The sequence below is a fragment of the Melospiza georgiana genome, chromosome 4, assembly GCF_028018845.1.
Source record: "Melospiza georgiana isolate bMelGeo1 chromosome 4, bMelGeo1.pri, whole genome shotgun sequence".
Taxonomy (NCBI): domain Eukaryota; kingdom Metazoa; phylum Chordata; class Aves; order Passeriformes; family Passerellidae; genus Melospiza; species Melospiza georgiana.
This window is the reverse complement of record NC_080433.1, coordinates 16,716,362-16,736,197: the sequence shown is the minus strand read 5'-3', so window position 1 is coordinate 16,736,197 and position 19,836 is coordinate 16,716,362. Positions and strand designations below refer to the sequence as shown.

At 44.5% G+C, this 19,836-nt stretch overlaps 1 protein-coding gene across 1 annotated transcript in view; it reads left to right on the top strand.

Moving 5' to 3' along the window:
- Positions 1 to 19,836, top strand: part of TMTC1 (transmembrane O-mannosyltransferase targeting cadherins 1) — a 143,140-nt gene that overhangs the window by 87,405 nt on the left and 35,899 nt on the right. Inside the window, exons 10-11 of the mRNA XM_058022907.1 lie at positions 5,123 to 5,287; positions 13,363 to 13,476. Of these exons, the coding sequence (XP_057878890.1) occupies positions 5,123 to 5,287; positions 13,363 to 13,476 (279 nt within the window). The remainder of the gene's footprint in view (positions 1 to 5,122; positions 5,288 to 13,362; positions 13,477 to 19,836) is intronic.

The following is a 19,836-nucleotide window of genomic DNA, read 5'->3' as shown; positions in this document are numbered from 1 at the left end:
TGCTGTTAGGATTCAGAGGAAGAAGTTGAGGATGACCAGACAGAATCCTGTGTTTGAATGGAATTTATGCATCATGTATGAGGTGTATGAATATGCAACAGGCTGTTGTTTTTAAAGGTTAATCCTCTGTTAACAGGTGTCCTTTTTGGGCCTGTGCTGCCCAGAAAAAGGTACCCGGACGTCCATAACTCTTTGTCTCTGTTGTCTCATATTGCCCTAATTCAATTTGTCCAAATTGTTATTACTCTAATTGTGTTACTATTTTTTTAGCCATTTTATTACTATTAAACTTTTAAAAATTAAAAACAAGTGATTGGCGTTTTTCGCAAGGAGCATGTAAATTGTGTTGTACCAGGTAATATATGTGTGGTGCTAAGGCTTAGAAACTTGTGGGGAGCTCTAAAAGTGAGAGAATCCGAGTGTTTGTGTTCAGCATTTGGAACTGGCAGCAGGCAGAGTGTTTCTGTGCTGGCTGCTCTCTGAAGGGCATCATGCATTTAGTCAAGAGCACAAGGGTTAAACTTGCCTCAGAGCAGCTTGGAAGCGAAGGCTGATTTTTATGGAGGGTGAGGGAGTCATCTTAAATAAGTGCTGGAAATCAAGAAGGAGTTTTGCAGCCCAGAAAGAGCCTCCTGGGTGAAATGTTGAAGCCAAGTGTATTTTCTGGTCTCAGTATACTTTTGATATAATCCCTTTTGTTGCATTAGCAGCCCCTGAACGTGGCAGTGTTTCTTCCATGCTTCCACAGGCTGCTTGTAGGCAACTCTTTCCCAAACTGATATGTATGCATGGATGCCTCTGGATTCTTATCTAGGCTGAGCTATGAAATCTGGAGTAACTGCTTTGATGAAATCAGTGGATTTACTCCAAGTTTACGTTTGTGTAGTTGAGATTAAATCAGTTTTAAAAAAACCCCAAGCAGCTAGCTCACAAGATTTGACATCCACAAAATTACCATTAAAAAGTGTGAGGAAAGCATCTTTTCTGCATAGTTTCTCCCACCTTTTTTAAACTCCTTTATACTGCCCTGCCTGGGTGAATTAGAAGAGGCTGGAACTGCAGCTGCTGGTGTCCAGGCTGGTTCTCTCAGAACTTCAGTTCTCAGCCTGCTCTGACCATGCACTGTGCAAAGCCACAGCTGGAAAATGCAGCAGAAAGCATGACCAGAGCATGCCTTGCTCCTCAGGAGTTTTCCACAGCAGCAGGTCTCCAAGCAATTTCTGGAGGAGGTAAAATGATTTCTGCTGCAGGCAGATTGCTATAGCTGAGCATCCTGATAATCCAGGGCTGTGGCACATGTGGCTTTGATGAAATGCCATCACCACAAGAGCCAAATGCAGTGAAACTGTTCCTAACTTTTACTGAAAAGGGAGAAACCTGATCCACAGAGAGCAGAGCTGTGTGTAAGCATCCTCAGGAACAGCCTTGCCTTGGGAAAGGAGCTGTAATGGCCAAAGGAAAGGTTGAATTTGCAATCTAATTAGCCAAGATGTGTTTGCAAATATTAAATATGTGCTGTTTTGGCTCTAGCTTTAATAGGGCAATGCATATAGAGCACCATGGGAAATAAGGTCTATATGCCACTGCATTCCCATCTGCTTGTGCCTCCTTTCACTTTGCTTCCTCACAGGTGGAACAATATTCACAAAGCACAGAAATTATGGACAAAAATGTGTCATTACCCAGCTCCCTGTGTGCAGTCTGGCAGTGGCACAGAGGGTTTCCCTGCTGGGCTGCCTGGCCCTCAGCCCTTGCTGTGATTTAGGGCATGCCTAAAGTGCCACTTCAATACTGCAGGGGTCTGAAACAGTGAGGAATCATGAAACCATTGGCCTGTTTGTCCATTTGCCCAGCTTTTCTGCTGCTTCATGGAATTCCTGAAGTTACAGGTTCTCCTGTAGTGCATGCTCATCGTGAGCCCACATGAACTTGGTGGGCTGTATCTCAGGACCCCAGGGACCAAGGTGGCATAGACTTCTCACTGCTGGAGCAGGCTGTTGCTTATCCTACAAAAGCCAAAAGAAAAAAAAAAAAAGAGGAATAAAGCCTAGCAGTTTTACAATAATCTAGTGGAAAATGGATTTAGGAAAGTGGTTTGGGGATTTTACTTGTTTCCTATTGTTTTGGTTTTGCTACACAGTATTTCAGAAAAGCGCTTGTGTGGCAAGGCTGAGAGAAAAGCTCTTCAGGAGAAATGTTTCCCTCCCTAGGAAATGCTAGAGTTAACTAAGAAACCAAACAGCCCCAAAACCCTGCAGCCTCAACACATATGCAGTTAGCAACAGAGATGTGTGGAATGTAGTACTTAAGGGTAAGTTTTTCAAGCAGCAAACAAGTCTTGGATGAAAGGTCCTTTTGAGAAATTTTCTTTTAATTTTTTTCCTGTGTGTGTGAGTAAAACATGATTTGATATGGAGTGAAGTCCCCCATCACTCAGAGAAGAAAAGCAAATCTGTTGGAAATGTTCTCTGTGTTTGTAGGCAGTGGCAGGGTCACAGCAGAATTAACCACAGAGGAGGCATTACCTGGCAGGTTCCCTTCATCATTGGAGTGCATCCTCACCTGCACGGGCTCTTTGCACCAGGGTACAACTGCTGGGGCTGCTGCTGGCTGCATGAAAGTCAGAGCAGCTTCAAAGGGCTCCTCTGAAGCCTGGGGAGGTCGGGATCAAGGGACCTGGGTTGGGAGGGGCTCTCCAGGTGCAGTGACTGTCAGGGCAGGTTGCTGCTGCAGCAGCTCCATATTCACAAGTTTGGTGCTTCACTGGTTCAAAATGGTCACTGTGATAAAGGTAATTTCTGTGCTGGGGCTGTTGGGTCTAGGGTGAAACAAGTGAAGTAAGGTATGACAGATTTTGTGATTTTGGAACTAGGAAACAATAGTAATATAATTATGGTTTTTGGACAGATGCTTTAATGCATTGGTGTGGACACTCTGTTTTGTTTAGAGCAGATCATGAGGTCTGGAGGATGTGTAATGTCATGCTGACTGTGCCTCAGACTGAGTACTGCTGCTAAGGCAGAAATTCCCAACAGCTGGGACAGGATTTGACATAAATACCAAGACATTGACTTTTGCATTTTTGTTTCTGTAGGAAGGGTCTGTTCTTAAATATGTGAAGGTATAGGGAAATTACTTTGAAAATGGCCTTGTGCTAAAGCAATTAAATAATATTTATTTCAAATAATTAATTCCAAGGGAGGGATAAAATTGAGGAAAGGAAAAATAGCAGAGTGAAAACTGTCTGCAGACTTTTGAGGCATTTCTTGTTGGAAAGGGAGGGATTATTACTGATGTTAGCTTTTCAGAGGTTTTAAAGTAGGGTTCAGTAACTAAAGGCTGGATTGTTTGGCATCAACATCTCTATAGTTCTAAATGTTGGTTGCAGTTAATGTAGGTGCAATAAATATATATGTGCAAAAGAGTTAATGAAAAAATAGCATATGTACAACAAGAAATGTGTTACAGCAAAATGCAAGCATAATTGACATAAATATATAGGTAACCACTTCTGAAGAATGGGAGAGCTCAAAAGCAGCAGTGAAGGAGTTCTGAATGATAGCAGATCTGATGTTGTCTCTGGATTTGCCCCATATGTCTGTAGTCCTCTCAGTGTTCTGTAGGGCACCTGTACTGTTCCAGAGACAATGCAGTGATGCAAATCAGTAAGTGCAACAAAGGCAGGTTTTTTCCTGAGTGAGAGGAAGAATTCTTGTCCTTCTCCATCCTTGGGAAGCCTAAGCAATAGCAATGTTCAGCTCTCCAGGAGGGCAGAGAAACCATGCCAAGAAACACACAGAGAGCTTCTTAAATATGGAGCATTTTCCTTTTTCTGATTTCCACATTGACTTTCACCATATTGCACGCTTGCCTGCAAGGTCACCTCTGACAGGGGAATTTTGTTCCTAGTTTTTCTTACCTTTGAGGTTGCTTCAACATCTCTGTACAGACCAGGAAAGCCTGGAAAGGGCTGGCCGGAGTGTGGACAGGTGCAGTGATCTCTCAATGATCTGCCTGCCTTTAAATATGGATTCAGCTGGGGTTCAAGGGGTGCCAGTGTTTGGGAAGGGCTGTGCTTTTGTCCCTGTTTATTGATGTTTATTGATCAGCCCCAAGTGTTATTTGAGAGTCTTCTGCTCCCTTATTTCACCAGGGAGAGCTACCTGGACTAAGATAGGTTCAAGTCTAACACTAAATCAGCTGCTGAGTAACCTGAAGAGTTCTAGATAAGCTAATGAAATTTGTTGAGCAATAGAAATTTAAATTCCTTGTAAAAAATTACAAGAAGAATTAGTGATAAAAAGCACAGCAACCAAAAGCACTGAATTTCCAGCTCAGAGGGACATCATTGGAGGAATTAACATAGCCCTTGAATTAAGGTAAATAATTACTGAATTAATGTAAATTTATTCAGGAGTAAGACTTGAGTCCAAATTTGGCTTGTGAAAATGCCACAGTAGTTATTCATGGGGAGCCATGGAAGTGCTGGGGGCTGGAGATGCCTGTGTGTCAGTTCATGGGAGGGCAACAAGGAAGATCTGCCAGCCCATCTCAGCTTTTCTGGGCTGGCCTTGATGTAAAAGTGCAGGACCCAGAGAGGCACTTGTGCCTTTTGGTGGTCTCTGTCACCTGCTCCTGCAGCAGCATTGACTGCCGCACTCACTCTCCTGCCTCAGCTGCACAATTTGTAAACTGGAATTAATAGCAGCCACCGCTGGGATTGTTTGGAGACTTCCCCCTGTTAAAATGCCTGTCATTTCCACACTGCTCCAGTAATGCTCAGTATTACTGTTATTACATGGTGCTTTCCTAGCTTGCTGTTCAGAAAAGCAGCTGCCTTGTGTGGCTGGTGTAAGCTACCATTATGCTGGGTTATATTATGTATGTGACTGTAGTTTTGGCATCCGGGTCTATCATTTAGATTAATTTGGAAATTGTGTAGTGACTTGAGGAAAACTGCTGGTGAATTGAAGTTTGTTAGCCCAGGAAAAATCATTAGTCCAAAAATCTCTTGTAATTGTGTAATAAATGCAATAGTGGATGGTCTTGCATATAAACCAGACACTTGAAATATAACTTTAGGTACATTTTGCCTTTCCTTTTTTTTTTTTTTTTCCCACAGTATGGGGTACTGCATCCTTTTTGTCCACGGTCTAAAAAAGCTGTCTACGTGGCTAAATAAATGGAGAATTACTGTTCCAACCCTCTTTGCTTTGCTGCTGCTGCTCTTCTCTTGGAAGACCGTGAAACAGAATGAGATCTGGCTGTCACGAGAATCCCTTTTCAGGTAGGAGTGACCACAGGAGAATCCTTGCATTTTTGTATTGTTTAAAGTAGGTTTGTTGCATGGAATAGTTTTATTTAGAAAAAGTTGTGCTATTGATGTGTTGATCTAATTAACATTTTTATTACCATAAAATAGCACTTTCTGTTTTGTGACAACTGTGCAAAAACTGGTGTCAGCAGTTTACTTGCTGATGGACAAACTTTGGTTCTGACAATCACATTTTTAAGACCTGGTGTTTTTAAATAACTTTGATTCTGTAGATTTAATGATAGCATTATGCTTTTGTTTCTAAAGACATAGCAAAGGTTTTTTTCAGCACTCCAGAATGCCATAGTAACGCTACTGAATATATTGAAATTTCTTTAGCAATGTTCTAATGACAAAAATAAAATGCCACAAAGCGCCAAACTTAATGTACCATATTTCATTTTATTTGATTACTCTTTGCCAAACAGCTCTGTTAACAGCCTCATTTATGTATTTTCTTGCATTGAAACAGACTGTTTCATTTTGTGTTTTGCTAGAAAATGTATTGCATTTGCCTCCAGCTGCTTTCAGCAGTTGTCTAATTGTGAAGTAATTGCAGAGACGCAGGTGATCTGCACACAGGTTGAGCTTTGTTTCCTAACTGATTGGCCAGAGCAAAGTTTAATTTATGCAGCACTGAAAGTATGAAATTGTTTTTTATGTGTACCCTTTGGTCTTCAGCAAACACTGCTGAAGTGGTTGGAGCTCTCTCAGTGGGGCTGTTTGTTAAAAAATCTGGAACTGGGTTTCTCCCCTCTGAACGATTCATGGAATATTCTGAGTTGGAGGGGACCCACAAGGAGCACTGAGTCCAGCTCTTAAGTGAATGGTCCATAGAAGGATGGGATCAAACCCACAACCTGGGCACTGTTAACAGCACACTGACCCACTGAGCCAGTCTCAGCTCCCTGCTGGCTCCCTCAAACACTGTTTGCTGTCCAAGCAGTGGTGACTGGCCTGGTCTCACACAGCAATCCAAACCTGGCCACTTGGAGGAAAGTGGGAGGGTTTCCAGGTTGGATCACTCTCTTGCTGAAGGGGAGGTGGGAATCTGACAATTCCATTTGCAGACTTGCAGGCATCCTATGGTGTTGTGTTGTGCACAGCTGTGGTCACTCAGGTTTAAGAATGGCGATGTTAAACTGTAGCAGGTGACAGGAGGACATTTCCTTCCACTAAAGAGCATTCTAGGGACAATATGGGTGCTATGGGGTCTGTGGCAGAAGAGAGGGATCAGGTTATGTCTGCTTAATTGGACAAATGGAATTTGGTCCTTCCAGCCTCCATTCAAAGCAGGGTGACTGTTTACTGCCAGTTGTGAGGTGTTGCCACTGCTGCAGTGCAGCTCTGAGCTGGAGCTAACACACCTTTACCTGCCTTAGCTTGAGCTGTTTCCCTCTTCAGCTCAGGAATTTGGAGACAGTACCAGCAGAGAGGTCTGCCCCAGGCTTTTGAGGGGATGGCAGGACTCTTAAATTCCTTCTGGGTCACCTCGTATTGTGGTCTGCCCCTGAGAGCAATCAGCAGCAGCTGCTGAAAAAAGCACTGTAAGACCAGGGCCAGCAACAATAATGCTGCTCTCCAGTTCTTTCCCAGCTTGCAGTAATCTGCAGTTTAAAGACTTCCTGAGTCAGGAGTTACTTGCTATTTTTGCTCTTAACAGCCACTGATGGACTTTTCTTCCATAATGTCTCTGACTGCTTTTTCAAATCTATTTATAGTTTTGGCTTCTACAGCATCCTGTGTGCTGGGCTCTGTCATTAAATTACAGAGTGTGCACACTAAGGTTCCCTCTGTGTGCTGTGAGCCTTCTGCCTGATTATCTGGTTGGTGTCCCCTGGTTCTGGTGTGCTGAATGAGTTGTGAGTAGCCATCAGCTTGTCACTTAGATAAAGGCACTCCCATGCCTTGAAGCCCCATGCCCTCACCTGAGGCTGTCTCCTTTTCATGCTGAAGTCAGCTGGTACTTGTACTCCCCTCACATGGAAGCTGTTCTGCATTTCTGATTCCTCCTGTCAGTCTTCTCTGGATACTTTCATACTCTAAACCATCCTTTTGAGAAAGGGGCCAGAACCACCTTTGCACATATGGCTGCTTTCTGGTTTTTGTTCTCTTCTTCTACTAGTTCATAATTTTCTGCTTGCCTTTTATGACCTCTCCTATGCAGTGATTGATAATTTCACAGCACTCTCAATGCAAATTCCATGATAACTGCTGTGACTGGAAACACCAGGTTTTTAGCCATCAGTCTGTGTGCAGATTTAGAGTGTGTGTGTACACACTCTCTGATGCTTGTGTCTGTACCAACTCTACATTTCTTGTGCCATCTTTTCCCCCCAGTATTGAAATACTGTGAGTTCCTTCTGCAGCAAGGTGTAGCTAATTCTTGCAGTGTGATTCACATTGGTGTCATCAGCAAACGTGTCCCCTCTTTTCAAGCTCCTTTGTGAGCCCCTGAAGTAGCTCAGGTGCCATTCCATGTCTCCTGGAAACCCTGCTTGTACCCTTCTCTAGCTGTATAAAATGTTCACACAGTCATGCTCTTTGCTTGCTGTCTTTCAGCTAAGTATTCATTCATGAGAGGATCTTCCCCTCTTTCTCCATGATGCCTTGAAGAAATTGGAATTCTTCAGTGAGGGATTTTATATAAAAATCTCCTTTTGGGCATTTAAGTGCTCAACATTGGTGTATGTGATTTTGATTGACTGGGCCATATTTGGAATATATATAAATATATAAAGGCTTTCTATAGTTTCAATAACATGTATGTACCTGTTGAGTCTATAAAACCCCAACAGAGCTTCCCAAATAACTTCTTTCTGCAGTATGCAAGGCTAATTATTTGTTGGACTGTAGTTATCCAGAAATGTGCTAGAATTATAATTTATTATGGTTTTCCCCAAATTACCTGAAGTGAAAATCACACTTTCTGGTCTGCTTCCCGCTCAAGATCCCTTCCCTGGAGCCAAATGAAGTCATGTTCATCAACTTCCATTCCCCCAGTGCCAGTCTCATTTAAATTATAGGCTACCTACCGCAGCTAATAGCTGCCTGTGTGATTTCCTCTGGATGCATTCTGCCAGGCCCAATGGGTTCATAACTGTTCAGGGTGTTGATTTGCTTTAAAGCCTCTTTTACTGCCACTTCAGTCAGAGACAGTGCTTGGGTCTTGCCCTGTGAGGAAAGGTTCCTGTGTGGCAGCTCCTTAGGTTTCCCTCTAGCAGCACTGGTGCAGAGAATCCATTCAGCTCATCTGCTGTGGTCTTTTCTTCTTTAAGCACTACTTTTAGACCTCCATCATCTATTTGCCTTAGGGGATCTTTGGCAGGTTTCCTCTATCTGATGTATTCCATTATTAGCTTTGATAGCTTTAGCAAGTTTTTCTTTAAATCTCTTTTGGTCTGCCTAATTATGGTTTATGTTTAACTGGCTGACGTTTATTCTCTTTTCCTTTTTCCTTCTGTAGCTGGTCCTTTTAAAAGAATGGTTTTCATTTCTCATAGCTGTCTTCACTCTGCTGTTTACCCTTATTGGTCTTTTTGTTGTCCTTTTAAGATCTTCTTTGATAGGTGTTACACATCTCTCACAAGTCTCTAATGTGGTAGGATCCTCCTTGTTGATGGGAAGGAAATGCAAGAGAAGAATAGTATAGCAAGAAGATAATGTCATTCCAGGAGTGCGAGATCTCCCCTGTGGGGAAAAAGGAGGAGGCTGATGAGGAGAGGAGGGAGAAGTAGATGGAGGTATGTGAAACAACAATAAATTTTAATGGACAGAACAGGAGGAGGATAGAGAGCAAATCTATACATGCGGGAAAGGAGACATAATCAACCTACTTGGTATTCTCTGTGTATGTTGAATTTTTTTTTAAGAAGTATGTGCTGGGAGAATCTTTACTCACAATCCTAGTTCCTCATTCTTCTTTCTCCAGTTGCTGCTTTAATTAATTACTACTTATTCTCTCCTCTCAGTTTTTTTTTTTTCCTTTCACCTCTACTTTTTGTGCCTCTGTTTTCTTCTTTCTGCAGGATTAATCTGTCTTGGTTCCCTTGGCTTTAACAGGCCTGTTCTGTTAAATGTGCTTTTTCTCTGCTGGTCCAGGAGATGCTTGTTTACTCAGTGTGTTCCTAGCTTTGTGCTTGTACCCCAATGCGTCCCTTTCTTAAAACTGACAGCATTTTGACATTGTGTGACACTGTTGCCATCCCTGGGCCACTGTGGCCACTCAGTCTTCCGCCCAGGGACCAAGTTTTGTGGGTGCAGAAATCTTGCTGGGTGCTGGCTGAAAGCAGCAGTGTGGGGGAGGCTGCTGCTGTCGGAGGAAATGATGCATCTCCACATACATGCACAAGCACGTGTGCAAGGGCTAAATGAGAAGCAAATAAACCAGGAGTATCAGAAGTGGCCAAATACATAGAGAGATATTTGAGGCATATTATTCCAAGACATCTCTAGAAGCCCTAGGCAGTTTGTCTCACTGTGTTGACAGGTGATCAGGGAGGACTCGCTTGTTAATTATTTAGGGAACTGCCCTCTAGAGTGAATGCACAGGCCAGAAGGTCAGACTCAAGCTGTGGTCAGTGTTAATGTCCAAAGCCAGGGAGAGGGAGGGCAGAGCTGTGGGCTGATCCCTGCATCCTCTGTGCTGACCTTTCCAGACTTGTCCAGCTGCCGTGTTTCCTGTTGCTCCTGGAAAGCGTCCGCACGCGCTGCCCGCGTCTGTGACAGTGCCTGGAAACCCAGCTGTAACCAGCAAAGGAACTGTACAAAAATGATGCTTTCTTAGTCAGCAGCTCCCCTTCCCAAGCCAGGTCTGCTGACTTCAGGAATCTGCAAAAACTGCTTCAGCCCCAAATTTACTGCTGTATTATTTTATTAATTCTGAAAGCCGGCTGAGCTGAAAAGAGCAAGTCTGTTGCATTTTGGGCATCTTCTGTAGGACAGTTTAATATGGCCCAACACAGATACCTGTGGAATCAGTACAAGGGTAGGAGGCCAAGGAAGGTGGTTGGTTGTGTCATCCAGAGAATGATTTGTTGTAGAGAATCTTTGTGGATGATAATGATTCCCAAAGCAGAGGAGACACCAGAGGTTTCCCAGGGTTCCTGCTGAGGCAGGAGTGGTCTCATGTTCTTCTAAAGTGAGCACTTTTCATATGGATGTCACAGAAAATCAATGAAGCCTCAGCCCTGCACCCAGTCACCTTGTAGAGCAGAACATGCACTTAGGAAAACAAGAGAGGGGATCACAGCTTTTTTCCAGCTGAAGTGGAACTTGGATGATGCTGGTATTTGAGGTTGGAAAATACCAGTGGCATTTAATTTCCCTGATTTATGGCTAATAGGCTTTTTGTTTTTCCCTGGGGAGGAAGTGTTACGTAAAAAGGTTTGCCTATTGTTTATTTTCCATTTCTGTTGCCTACTGCTGTCGTAGAAATCAGAAGGGAAGGAAATCCTCTGGAGAAGTGACGTCCAGTGTCAGCGGGCTCGTTTCTGGCTGGAGCCAGATTGGTGCTGTAGGTTTTCAGGAGGGCATGTGTATGACAGGCTGGGGAACAGGGAAACAGGAGAGTTTGGAAAAGCACATTGGAAAATGATATTGAAATTGTGAGAGACTGGGAGCTTGTGGGAAGCAGAAATGGAAAAACATTGTGTTCTGCTTTGTTATTTTTACTCCACCCTTTCCTTCTTGGCTTTCACTGTGGACATCATTGTTTCCTCTGTCAATGAGCAAATAGCGTTCTCGACTGGTCAGGAATCAGTTGGCAGGAATGCTAACTCCTCAACTCTCCTGAAAATTCCCCTCTGCATCCAGTGCTGTGTTTGCTGCCTCCCCCAGCACAGAGGCTCTAAGCAGTTTCAGTCATTGCTACATGCATTTGCAAAATGAAACATTCCCCCTCCTTGCCCATGTGAGGAGAATAAATAGGTCAGTGAGAAGCAGAAAAGAGCATCTTAAGAACCCAAACCCATTTCTGCCTTTCCTCTGGCACCCCTGCCACCAGCAGAAGCACACAGATGCAAGCAGCTTTATTAGTGATGTTCTAATAAATGGGACCAGCAGAATAAGTGATAAATTCTACTTAAAGGAAAACAGCCCAGAATTAAAATACTTAAATGTATGTATCTTTCTGTTTTAAGTGTATCTCATTAGAACTGAAGTGCTGGTGCATGTGTAATGTACTGCTCGCTGTTAGCTCAGCCTGCTCTGTTTCAGCAGAGGCTGGAGCAGAGCAGCTCCTTGCACGTAGCTCTGAGAGAGCAGCAGTTTTGAGTGCCATGTCTGTGCCTGTAACACTGATGCTGATGTAATGAAACCCTCTCTGTATAAGAATTAATATTCCAGTAATGCCCAGAGGTTGTAAGTGTGTAGTTAATAGCTCCCAAGGCCAATGGAAATTAACACAGCCATAGCAGTCACACATTACTTGCTGCTGGTGCAGTATATCTTTGTGAAAACTAATATAGAAAATCATTCTCTTAAGAATAGCATCAATTAACTGATTTAATTCAGCGATTAGTCACAAAATGTCTTATTCCTGTAGTGCTCCCAGTAAGTAATTTGGAAATACCTGATGATTAGGAAGCCAAATGCAAGGTGTACTTTTAATTTTAGAAGGCAAACCGTGGCTGTGTTGAGCGGAACTCTGCAAGGCAGTTGTGGGCGAAGCTTTGGAAGCTCTCACAAGTAGGTGTTAGTGATGCTGGATGCCACTGGCTGCAGATAACCAAAAGAATACCATATTTGCAATTCCTCAGTGCTGTTCTGCAGTGAAATCCCCCTCAAAGGGTTTCTGCAGCTGTGGGTGCATTTTTCCCATGAAGAGGGTGTGCATCCCACAGCAGGGGCTGCCTGTGACCCTGTCTCATTACAATTAACTTCCATGCTAACCAAGGTTAAATGGGAGAGGCAGACAAGGCAAAGCAACAAGATGTGGGAATTTTCTAGTCCTTGCTTTTCCTATCTGAGTGAGGTAGCAGGGTTGGAGGTGCTGGGAGTAGAGAAGAGCAGCTGGCAGGAATCTGCTTGTGAGCAAGAAACAGCACTTTGTCTGCTTTTACATGAACAGATTCATCCATCCTTATTTCCCATTACCTCAGAGAGCCCCTGTTTATGTGCTGGAAAGGATTCCCCCATTAAACAGAGCACTGACTTCTCGGGATTCTTGCAGGGGAAATGTTTCCACAGTGTACGTGCCCCTGTGATTTCTTTCTCTGTTTAACCTTGGAACAGCATTTCCTCTGGCTGTGCAAGGTGTACCTTGCTTTCTGTGCTCTCAATTAAGTGAATAAGCATATGCTTGCTTTTGTCTTTGTGCCCTCATTATTAATTCCAAATGTTGAGTTCAGCCTACACGTGGCAGGGGAGACAGAGGGGAGGAATGGGGTGGCTGTGCAGCCAGATATTCCTCAGTCATGTATTATAATGCCAGAGTGTTGTTTTGCCACCTAAGGGCTGGAGTCCCCATTAGCCCTCACCTCCGGGGCACACTCTGCTCTGCCTTAAGCAGTGCACATGTGCTGGTACTTGGAGTATGCCATGCATTCCATCTAGTGGCTGATGCACAGGAAAAGATTCCCTCTTCCTGGTATCTGCAGTGCCAGCTTTAAATCAAGATTTTCATCAGATGCTTCATGACGCTCAGGTTTAAGCAGGGACCCTGTTTTTAGAAAGTACTACATGTTTTCCCTCTAAATATTAACCATTTAGCTTTTGGTCTTTCAGTTTAGTAGTTCAGATTTTAGAACACAGCAGCCTCTGGCCACAGGGAGTGTTGCAGTGCTGCTGCTGGAAGTGCCTGCAGTGACAGCTACCAGGATGAGTTGAATTGCTGCCACACATTTGTGTCTGCCCTGGGCACTTGGCACAGGGGACAAGCTGGGAGTTCAAACATGAGCTGTGCTGGCACCAATGCACAGGAGGTGACGAGGTGCTGGGATCAGCAGCAAGCTTCTCAGGAGAAGGGAGGGACTGCCAGAAGAAGGTGGGCCCAGGGGAGGTGGGGTAACCTGGCTGCTCATGTGTCTTGCTTCTGTTCCTCCTCACAGCTCAGGAGTGAAGACCCTGCCCCACAACGCCAAGGTGCACTACAACTATGCCAATTTCCTGAAAGACCAGGGCCGAAATGTTGAAGCAATCTACCACTACAAAACTGCTCTCAAGTAAGTCCCTCAGGGCCTGGGGGACTCCTGCTGTTAACCCTTCTCCTTCCTGACAGGCATGGGGTGAGCTGGCTGCTCCTCATCCCTGGCTCCATGGGAGCAGCTTGGCTTTGGGAGCCTGGGAAAGTTCCCTGGCTGGGTGTTTGTGTGTCATAAAATGAGGTAGCCTGGCTTCCCTCCAGCTCCACGTGTGTGTGTGTGCACTTCAGTACATGAGATAGAAATGTTACCATAGCTACACGTTGAGCGATGAGGTGTCATTTACACAGCTGAATGTGTGCTGGTAAGCAGGAGGTAGTTGTCCTAAATGCATTTTCAGGTTCCTGGCACATTTATCTTTGTGAATTGTTAATGGTGCATGCCTGGAAAATGTCAGTGCAGTAGCCATCTGAAGTGCAGTAACAATAATGGTACTTATTGCTTGTGTTGAGGCTTCTGTCCACAGAGCTTTGCATGAATGCTAAACTAATTGATCCTGAAAATGCTCCTGTACAGAAACAGGGCAGATATCATTGCTGAGGTTCTGTGCAGGGGGAAGCTGAGGCAGCAGGATGAATTGCTTTGCTTGTAGATGAATGGTAAATCAGGGCCCAGGGCTGGGCTGTAATTTGGGACATGTCCTGTGGTACCTGTGGAGGACCCTCCCTTCCCACACAGATGGGGTGTGAGCAGCTTCCCTCCCCTTGCTGCTCCTCCCTGCTGTTCCTGCAGCTCAGCTGCTCCCCAGGCAGTGCTCGGGGCATCAGGCAGCTCACCCTAGATCCCCAAACCTCTCCCCTCTGCTTCTTGGGACCTGGGAGAAAGGACAAGCCCCTCTGGGGGATGAATGCAAGGAAAAGGGCTGGGGGATGGCATGGTGGCAAGGGAAGGCAAGCATGGAGTGCACAGAGCGTGTTTTCAGGAATAGAAGCATGTTTAGGAAGGACAGGCAAGGTGAAGAGTGGCTCTGATGGACAGCAAGGGCAGAGCCCAGTTCCATAGGGCATGCCAGGAGGTGGAAGAAATGTACTTTCCTGACATGTGATGTGACAGAAAACTTCACAAATTACATGTATGCTTTGTCTTTTGGCCAGCTGACAGCTTATGATAAAAGCTCTCCAAGGGCTCCTAGCCTACCCAGGCTGACCTGTGAGGACAGGAGTTCATTGTCACTGAGGAGGGAGTGAACCTGGGTGAAGGTGATTTTCAGCTTTTTTGAGCAACATCCTGTTCTGTTTTTAGGAAGTCATTTAGAAAAGCTTTCTATTTTTTTAAAGTTTCCAGCAAAGGAAAATCCAGCACAACCATCAGTAAATGGTACTGAAGGGTAAATTACATTGGCTCTTGAAAATGTCCTCCCTTATTTTTAGACTGATTTGTTTGACATCAGCTTCCAGTCATTGAATCTGTTTATACCTTTCAATGCCACACTGAAGATCCCATTACCAAAATTCTGTTTTCTGTAGAGTGATCAACTCCTCCCTTAACCTGCTGTTTGATCAGTGCTGATTTTTTCAGCATCACAAAGTTTTGCAGTCCTCCAGTTGTTCCTGTATCTACTCTTTGAATTTCTTCCAAGTTACCACTAAAGCCCATTGCAAGTTAAAAACAGGGACTGACAAAAATGATCCAAGCCCTGCAGTGGAGTGCACAGAGTAATGTAACTGCTCCTACCACCATTGCCTGTGCTTGTGTAAATGGGATTTGCAGACAAAAGATCTTCTCTAACTCAGCAGCACCCATTTATTGTAATTATAATGCTGTTTTCTGCTCTGCAGTATTTCAATTATGAGTCTGTTTTGAGAGCTGATTGCAAACATTTTCTCCACTGTATTACAGAGCTCTGTTCATGCTGGTGTTGTTTATAGAGCATCTGAAGCCTTGTTGGGGCTGGGAGCCCCACAGAGCCAGCCCTGCTCTTCTCTAGGTGCTTGGTGTCTCACTGGTGCTAGCACTCGACTTGCTTCAGTAATTTCAGCATTAGCTGGCAGTTTGGAAAAGTGAAACTCACCTTGCACGTTCTCTTTTTGACCCAAAAGTGCAGGCCAGGAGTTGGAAGTCTCCATCACTGGGAAGCTTCACTACTTGTTCTTGTCACAGTGTATCTCTGCACTTACATTTTCCTTATATTTACTCCTTCTTGCCCCTCTGGCACAGGGAAATTATCTGGGGCCTGTGTAATGAGCAATAGAACAGTGTAAGTAAGAAGTGCACTGTGTTCTTGTGTTGAGGATGGCATTCTATGATGTCTGTGTTTTCCCCTCAGACAGTCAGACCCTTCCTGCAGTGCCAGGGTTTGTGTGTGAGCTCTGCAGCCTCTCGTAGCTGGGTGCCTGCATTTGGTGGCTGTGTTGGAGCAGTGGAGAAGCTGCTGGGTGTGGACAGGCAGCCTCAGGTGGATACAGTGCCAGAGCATGCTCAGGTATCACAGAAAACAGCTGCTGTGTCTATAGAGCTGTTTCCCCATCCTCACAGGCACCAGCTCCTCACACACTGCTCTGATTGTGGACCAGTCTCCATAATTAGAGAGAAGGAAGTAGTAGCTGTAATATCCTGAGCAGAATTTGATGGTTCAGAGTATTTTTGGCCACTGGCTTGACCTGGAAAGATGAATTACCACTCTGTAAATTTCCATGTCAGGGAGTAGGCAGACCAGCAGCTGAGGTGTTCTCACAAGCTTTCATGATTTCCCACAGGTACCCCTCACTGAGTGCCTTCTCTCCCAGTGAGTGTGGGTGGATCCATCCTCCCCAGGTTACAGAAAACTCAAGCTGCTCAGGAGGCTTCAAATCCAATGGCAGCACAGCCAAGAACACAGAAAATAAAAATATTATTTCTGCCTAGTGCTCAGTGAGCAGATCAATAGGGAATTAATAAGGAGCTGGAGTCGATAAGGACACGGCTTGCTGCCTGGGAGCTCCTGGGAGATGGGAAAGGGAGAGCTGCACTGCCTCAGTGGGTGATGGCTCATCCACTATTCCAGCTTTGTGCCAAACAACAGTGCAGCTCTGCTTGATCTCTGGTGAATGAGTTTAATTGTTTAGTAAACAAAAAGTGATCTTGTCAGTCTGCACGCTGCTGCTTGAACTGTGAGCAATTTGCCATTCCACCAAGGTGAGGAGGCACTTCCATGTGCTCCAGCTCTGCCAGCAGTGCTGGCTGCCTTGTGTCTGCTCAGCAATGCAACACCTTCCTCCTGGGAAGCTGAAACTGTGGGAAAGGATGCTGAACTGCACACAGGTTAGCTAGTGAAATACTAGCAATGCATACTAAATCCTGGGAAATTGTAACTGTGAGAAAGTGTGACAGTGTTCACAGGGGTCTCAGGTTGAGGGAAGAGATGAAGATTTGACTCCATGTTTCAGAAGGCTTGATTTATTATTTTATGATATATATTACATTAAAACTATACTAAAATAATAGAAGAAAAGGTTTCATCTCAGAAGTCTAGCTAAGCTGAGAATAGAAAGGAATGAATAACAAAGGTTTGTGTCTCGGACTCTGTCTGAGCCAGCTGACTGTGATTGGCCATTAATTACAAACATCCAACATGGGCCAATCACAGATGCACCTGTTGCATTCCACAGCAGCAGATAACCATTGTTTACATTTTGTTCCTGAGGCTTCTCAGCTTCTCAGGAGGAAAAAATCCTAAGGAAAGGATTTTTTATAAAAGTTGTCTGTGACAGGAAAGGATGCTGAAGTGCACACAGGTTACCTAGGGAAATACTAGCAATGGATGCTAAATCCTGGGAAAGTTGATCCCCAATGCTTTAATTGCTCCTTTCCTGTTTTCAGAGACAGGTGGGATTCACTGCTGGGAAATGTTGGTGTGCCTCTGTTAGCTTCAGGGCAGAAAAGTGGTGAAGGAGAATAATGTGTTTTCCCTGTCAGTGGAACTGCAGGGCAGGTTTCCAAGGCAAACTTGGCAATCAGTCCCAACAACCACTATTGCAGGTGGCCCATCAGAAAACTCATTCCTCAGCCCAGCCCAAAGGCCAGTAACAAAACACCCTGACCTAGCTGGACTTGGGTAATTAGTGCAATCTAATTATGTTCTCCAGGTGTGGGGGAAATGAACACTGAAATGAAATGCAAAAATGGAGAATGACGTTTGAATTGGAGATGGGTGACAGGGTCTCTGGTGTTGAGATGACCCTGAGGTGTTAGAAAGTCTCTTTATTCCAGCCCTGAGACCAAAGAAGTCAGGATTCCTGGGCTCTCGTTCTCAAGGTTGTTTATTTGCTCTTATCTAATACATTGTCTTTCTGACCCACTGAGGTCTGTCCAGCAGGTTGGGTTGAGGCACATTGACTGCCCTCAGGGCAGTGTTACCTTTTTATACTAAAAACTACATGTACTTTATTTGCAATAATTTTCCAGTACCTATTACCTATGTTAGACAGTGAGCTTCTACTCTAAACTAATCCAAAAGTGCCACAATCACAGCAGAAGATGGAGGACAAAGAAGAAGGAGAAAGAAGTACAAACCCAGATTCCTCCATCTTGCCTCCTGAACCCCCCTTCTAAAACCCCCAAATTCTACTTTTTCACCCTGTGATCAATTCGCTGTCATTGTATTCAAACTCTTGTGGCTTCTAACTCTTCACACAAAGTTGGTGATCTTTTCCATGGGTTAAAATCCAAGGCACAGGTGTCTTTGACTCCATGCCAAGGTCTCTGAACCCCCTGCCAGGGTCTTGAGTCCTCCAGGGCAGTCAGAGGAATGTCCTGGGTTCTGACAGATGGGGAGAATGAAAAGAACAAAAATTCTTTATATGAAGGAAGATCTCTTCCTATATGTAGTTCCTAAAAGAGGAATGGAAGTTGAGCCTGTAAAACAGCCCCAACAAACAGCTGGTGTTCAGCAATTGTACAGTGGGTTATAAACCTTTCAGCTTACCTACAGTAAAACAAGAAAAACACTCTGCTGGATTAGACTGCTTCACTGGCTTGCCTGACATATGGTAGTGACCCCAGGAGATCCTTGGGGTTTTTTCTTTCAGAAAGTAAAGGCCAGAAATAGTCCATCTGAGGTGTGAGTCGACCACGGCTATTCTGAAAGCTGGCCTTAACGTTCTTGCTGCTGCTTCTGCTGCAGGTTTGTGGCTGTTGTTAGGATTTCTGGAGAACCTCTGCTCCTGGAGATCAAGCAGGGCTGATCTTATCTGAAATTTATCTCACCACTTGTCCCCTATTTGTGAATGAGAATATGAGGTCGTACAACCTCACTCAAATATGAAGAACAAATCTCATGTCCTAATGAAGATGTTAGGACATCAGAGTTGTTCTTCATATTTGAATGAGAACAGCTTTGCTGTGTTTGTAGTTACCAAGCCTTTGTCCTGCTTCTCCCCAGCCTTCTGTGCTTGATGTTACGGTTGATACTGTTATACTGCTCTTCAGCAATGCACATGGGCTGACATGCAGAGAGAGAAAAACAGCAGAGCCTGAAAACCCAATTGGCGAACATTCGTTATCAATTTAATCAATCTCCTTTTAACAATGGAGGGGAGAAAAATGATTCACCTCACCTCCTACAATTGCACTCATTCAACATTTTAATTCCCAGAGCAGTTCTTACCATCCCTCTTTGTGTTTGTTTCCAGGGCAGTGCTTCCCATGGAAGGTAGATCAATGTGAGCATCAGTGGGTGGGGCTGAGGGAGATTGCTGAGTTCCTTGCTGGAGTTGGGTGGATAAACATGCTAATAGTAGTTCTGTACTACCAAGCTATATTTCTGTGTCTGGGAAAAGGTCATCATCTAAAAATTCATGTTTGCCTTCTGGACGTTAAAATATACTTGACAGTAGAGAGTCCTGCAGGAAGTGTTCACCTTGTGCAATGTGATACTGTGGATTTATTTACATAAATGCACTGGTGTGTACCTGAGAGTGCTGCAGTGTTACATCTATGTGTGTACACATCCATCAACAGGTTCCTAGCCACAAGCTCCCCTTGGACTTCCCCTGCCAAAGGCTGCTGACCAAACAGAGCAGGAAGGGGACCAGCCTGCCATGCAGAAACCTCCATTCCCCCTTGTGGCATCTTCTGGAGGAGGGAAGCAGGGACTCTTGGACTGGTTTTCTTTATAGTTCAGGGAGCTGTTCTGCTGTTCAGCCGTGCGAGAGAGGAGAGAGTGGGCCAAGAGGCAGGGAAACCAGTATGGAAACACTTGGTCCTGCAGCTTGTGTGGTCTGGCTCTCACAGAGCTTGCAAGTAATACATCTTGGGGCATTGCATACTGCCTGGAAATGGGGAATGGTGGTTTGTGGCATCAGTAAGGATCATGAAATCATGGTTAGTACTCAAACACAGGCTAGATGGAGAAGGGAAAACAGTGTAAACAGCTTATCTCTATCCCTCATTTGAGGGAACAAA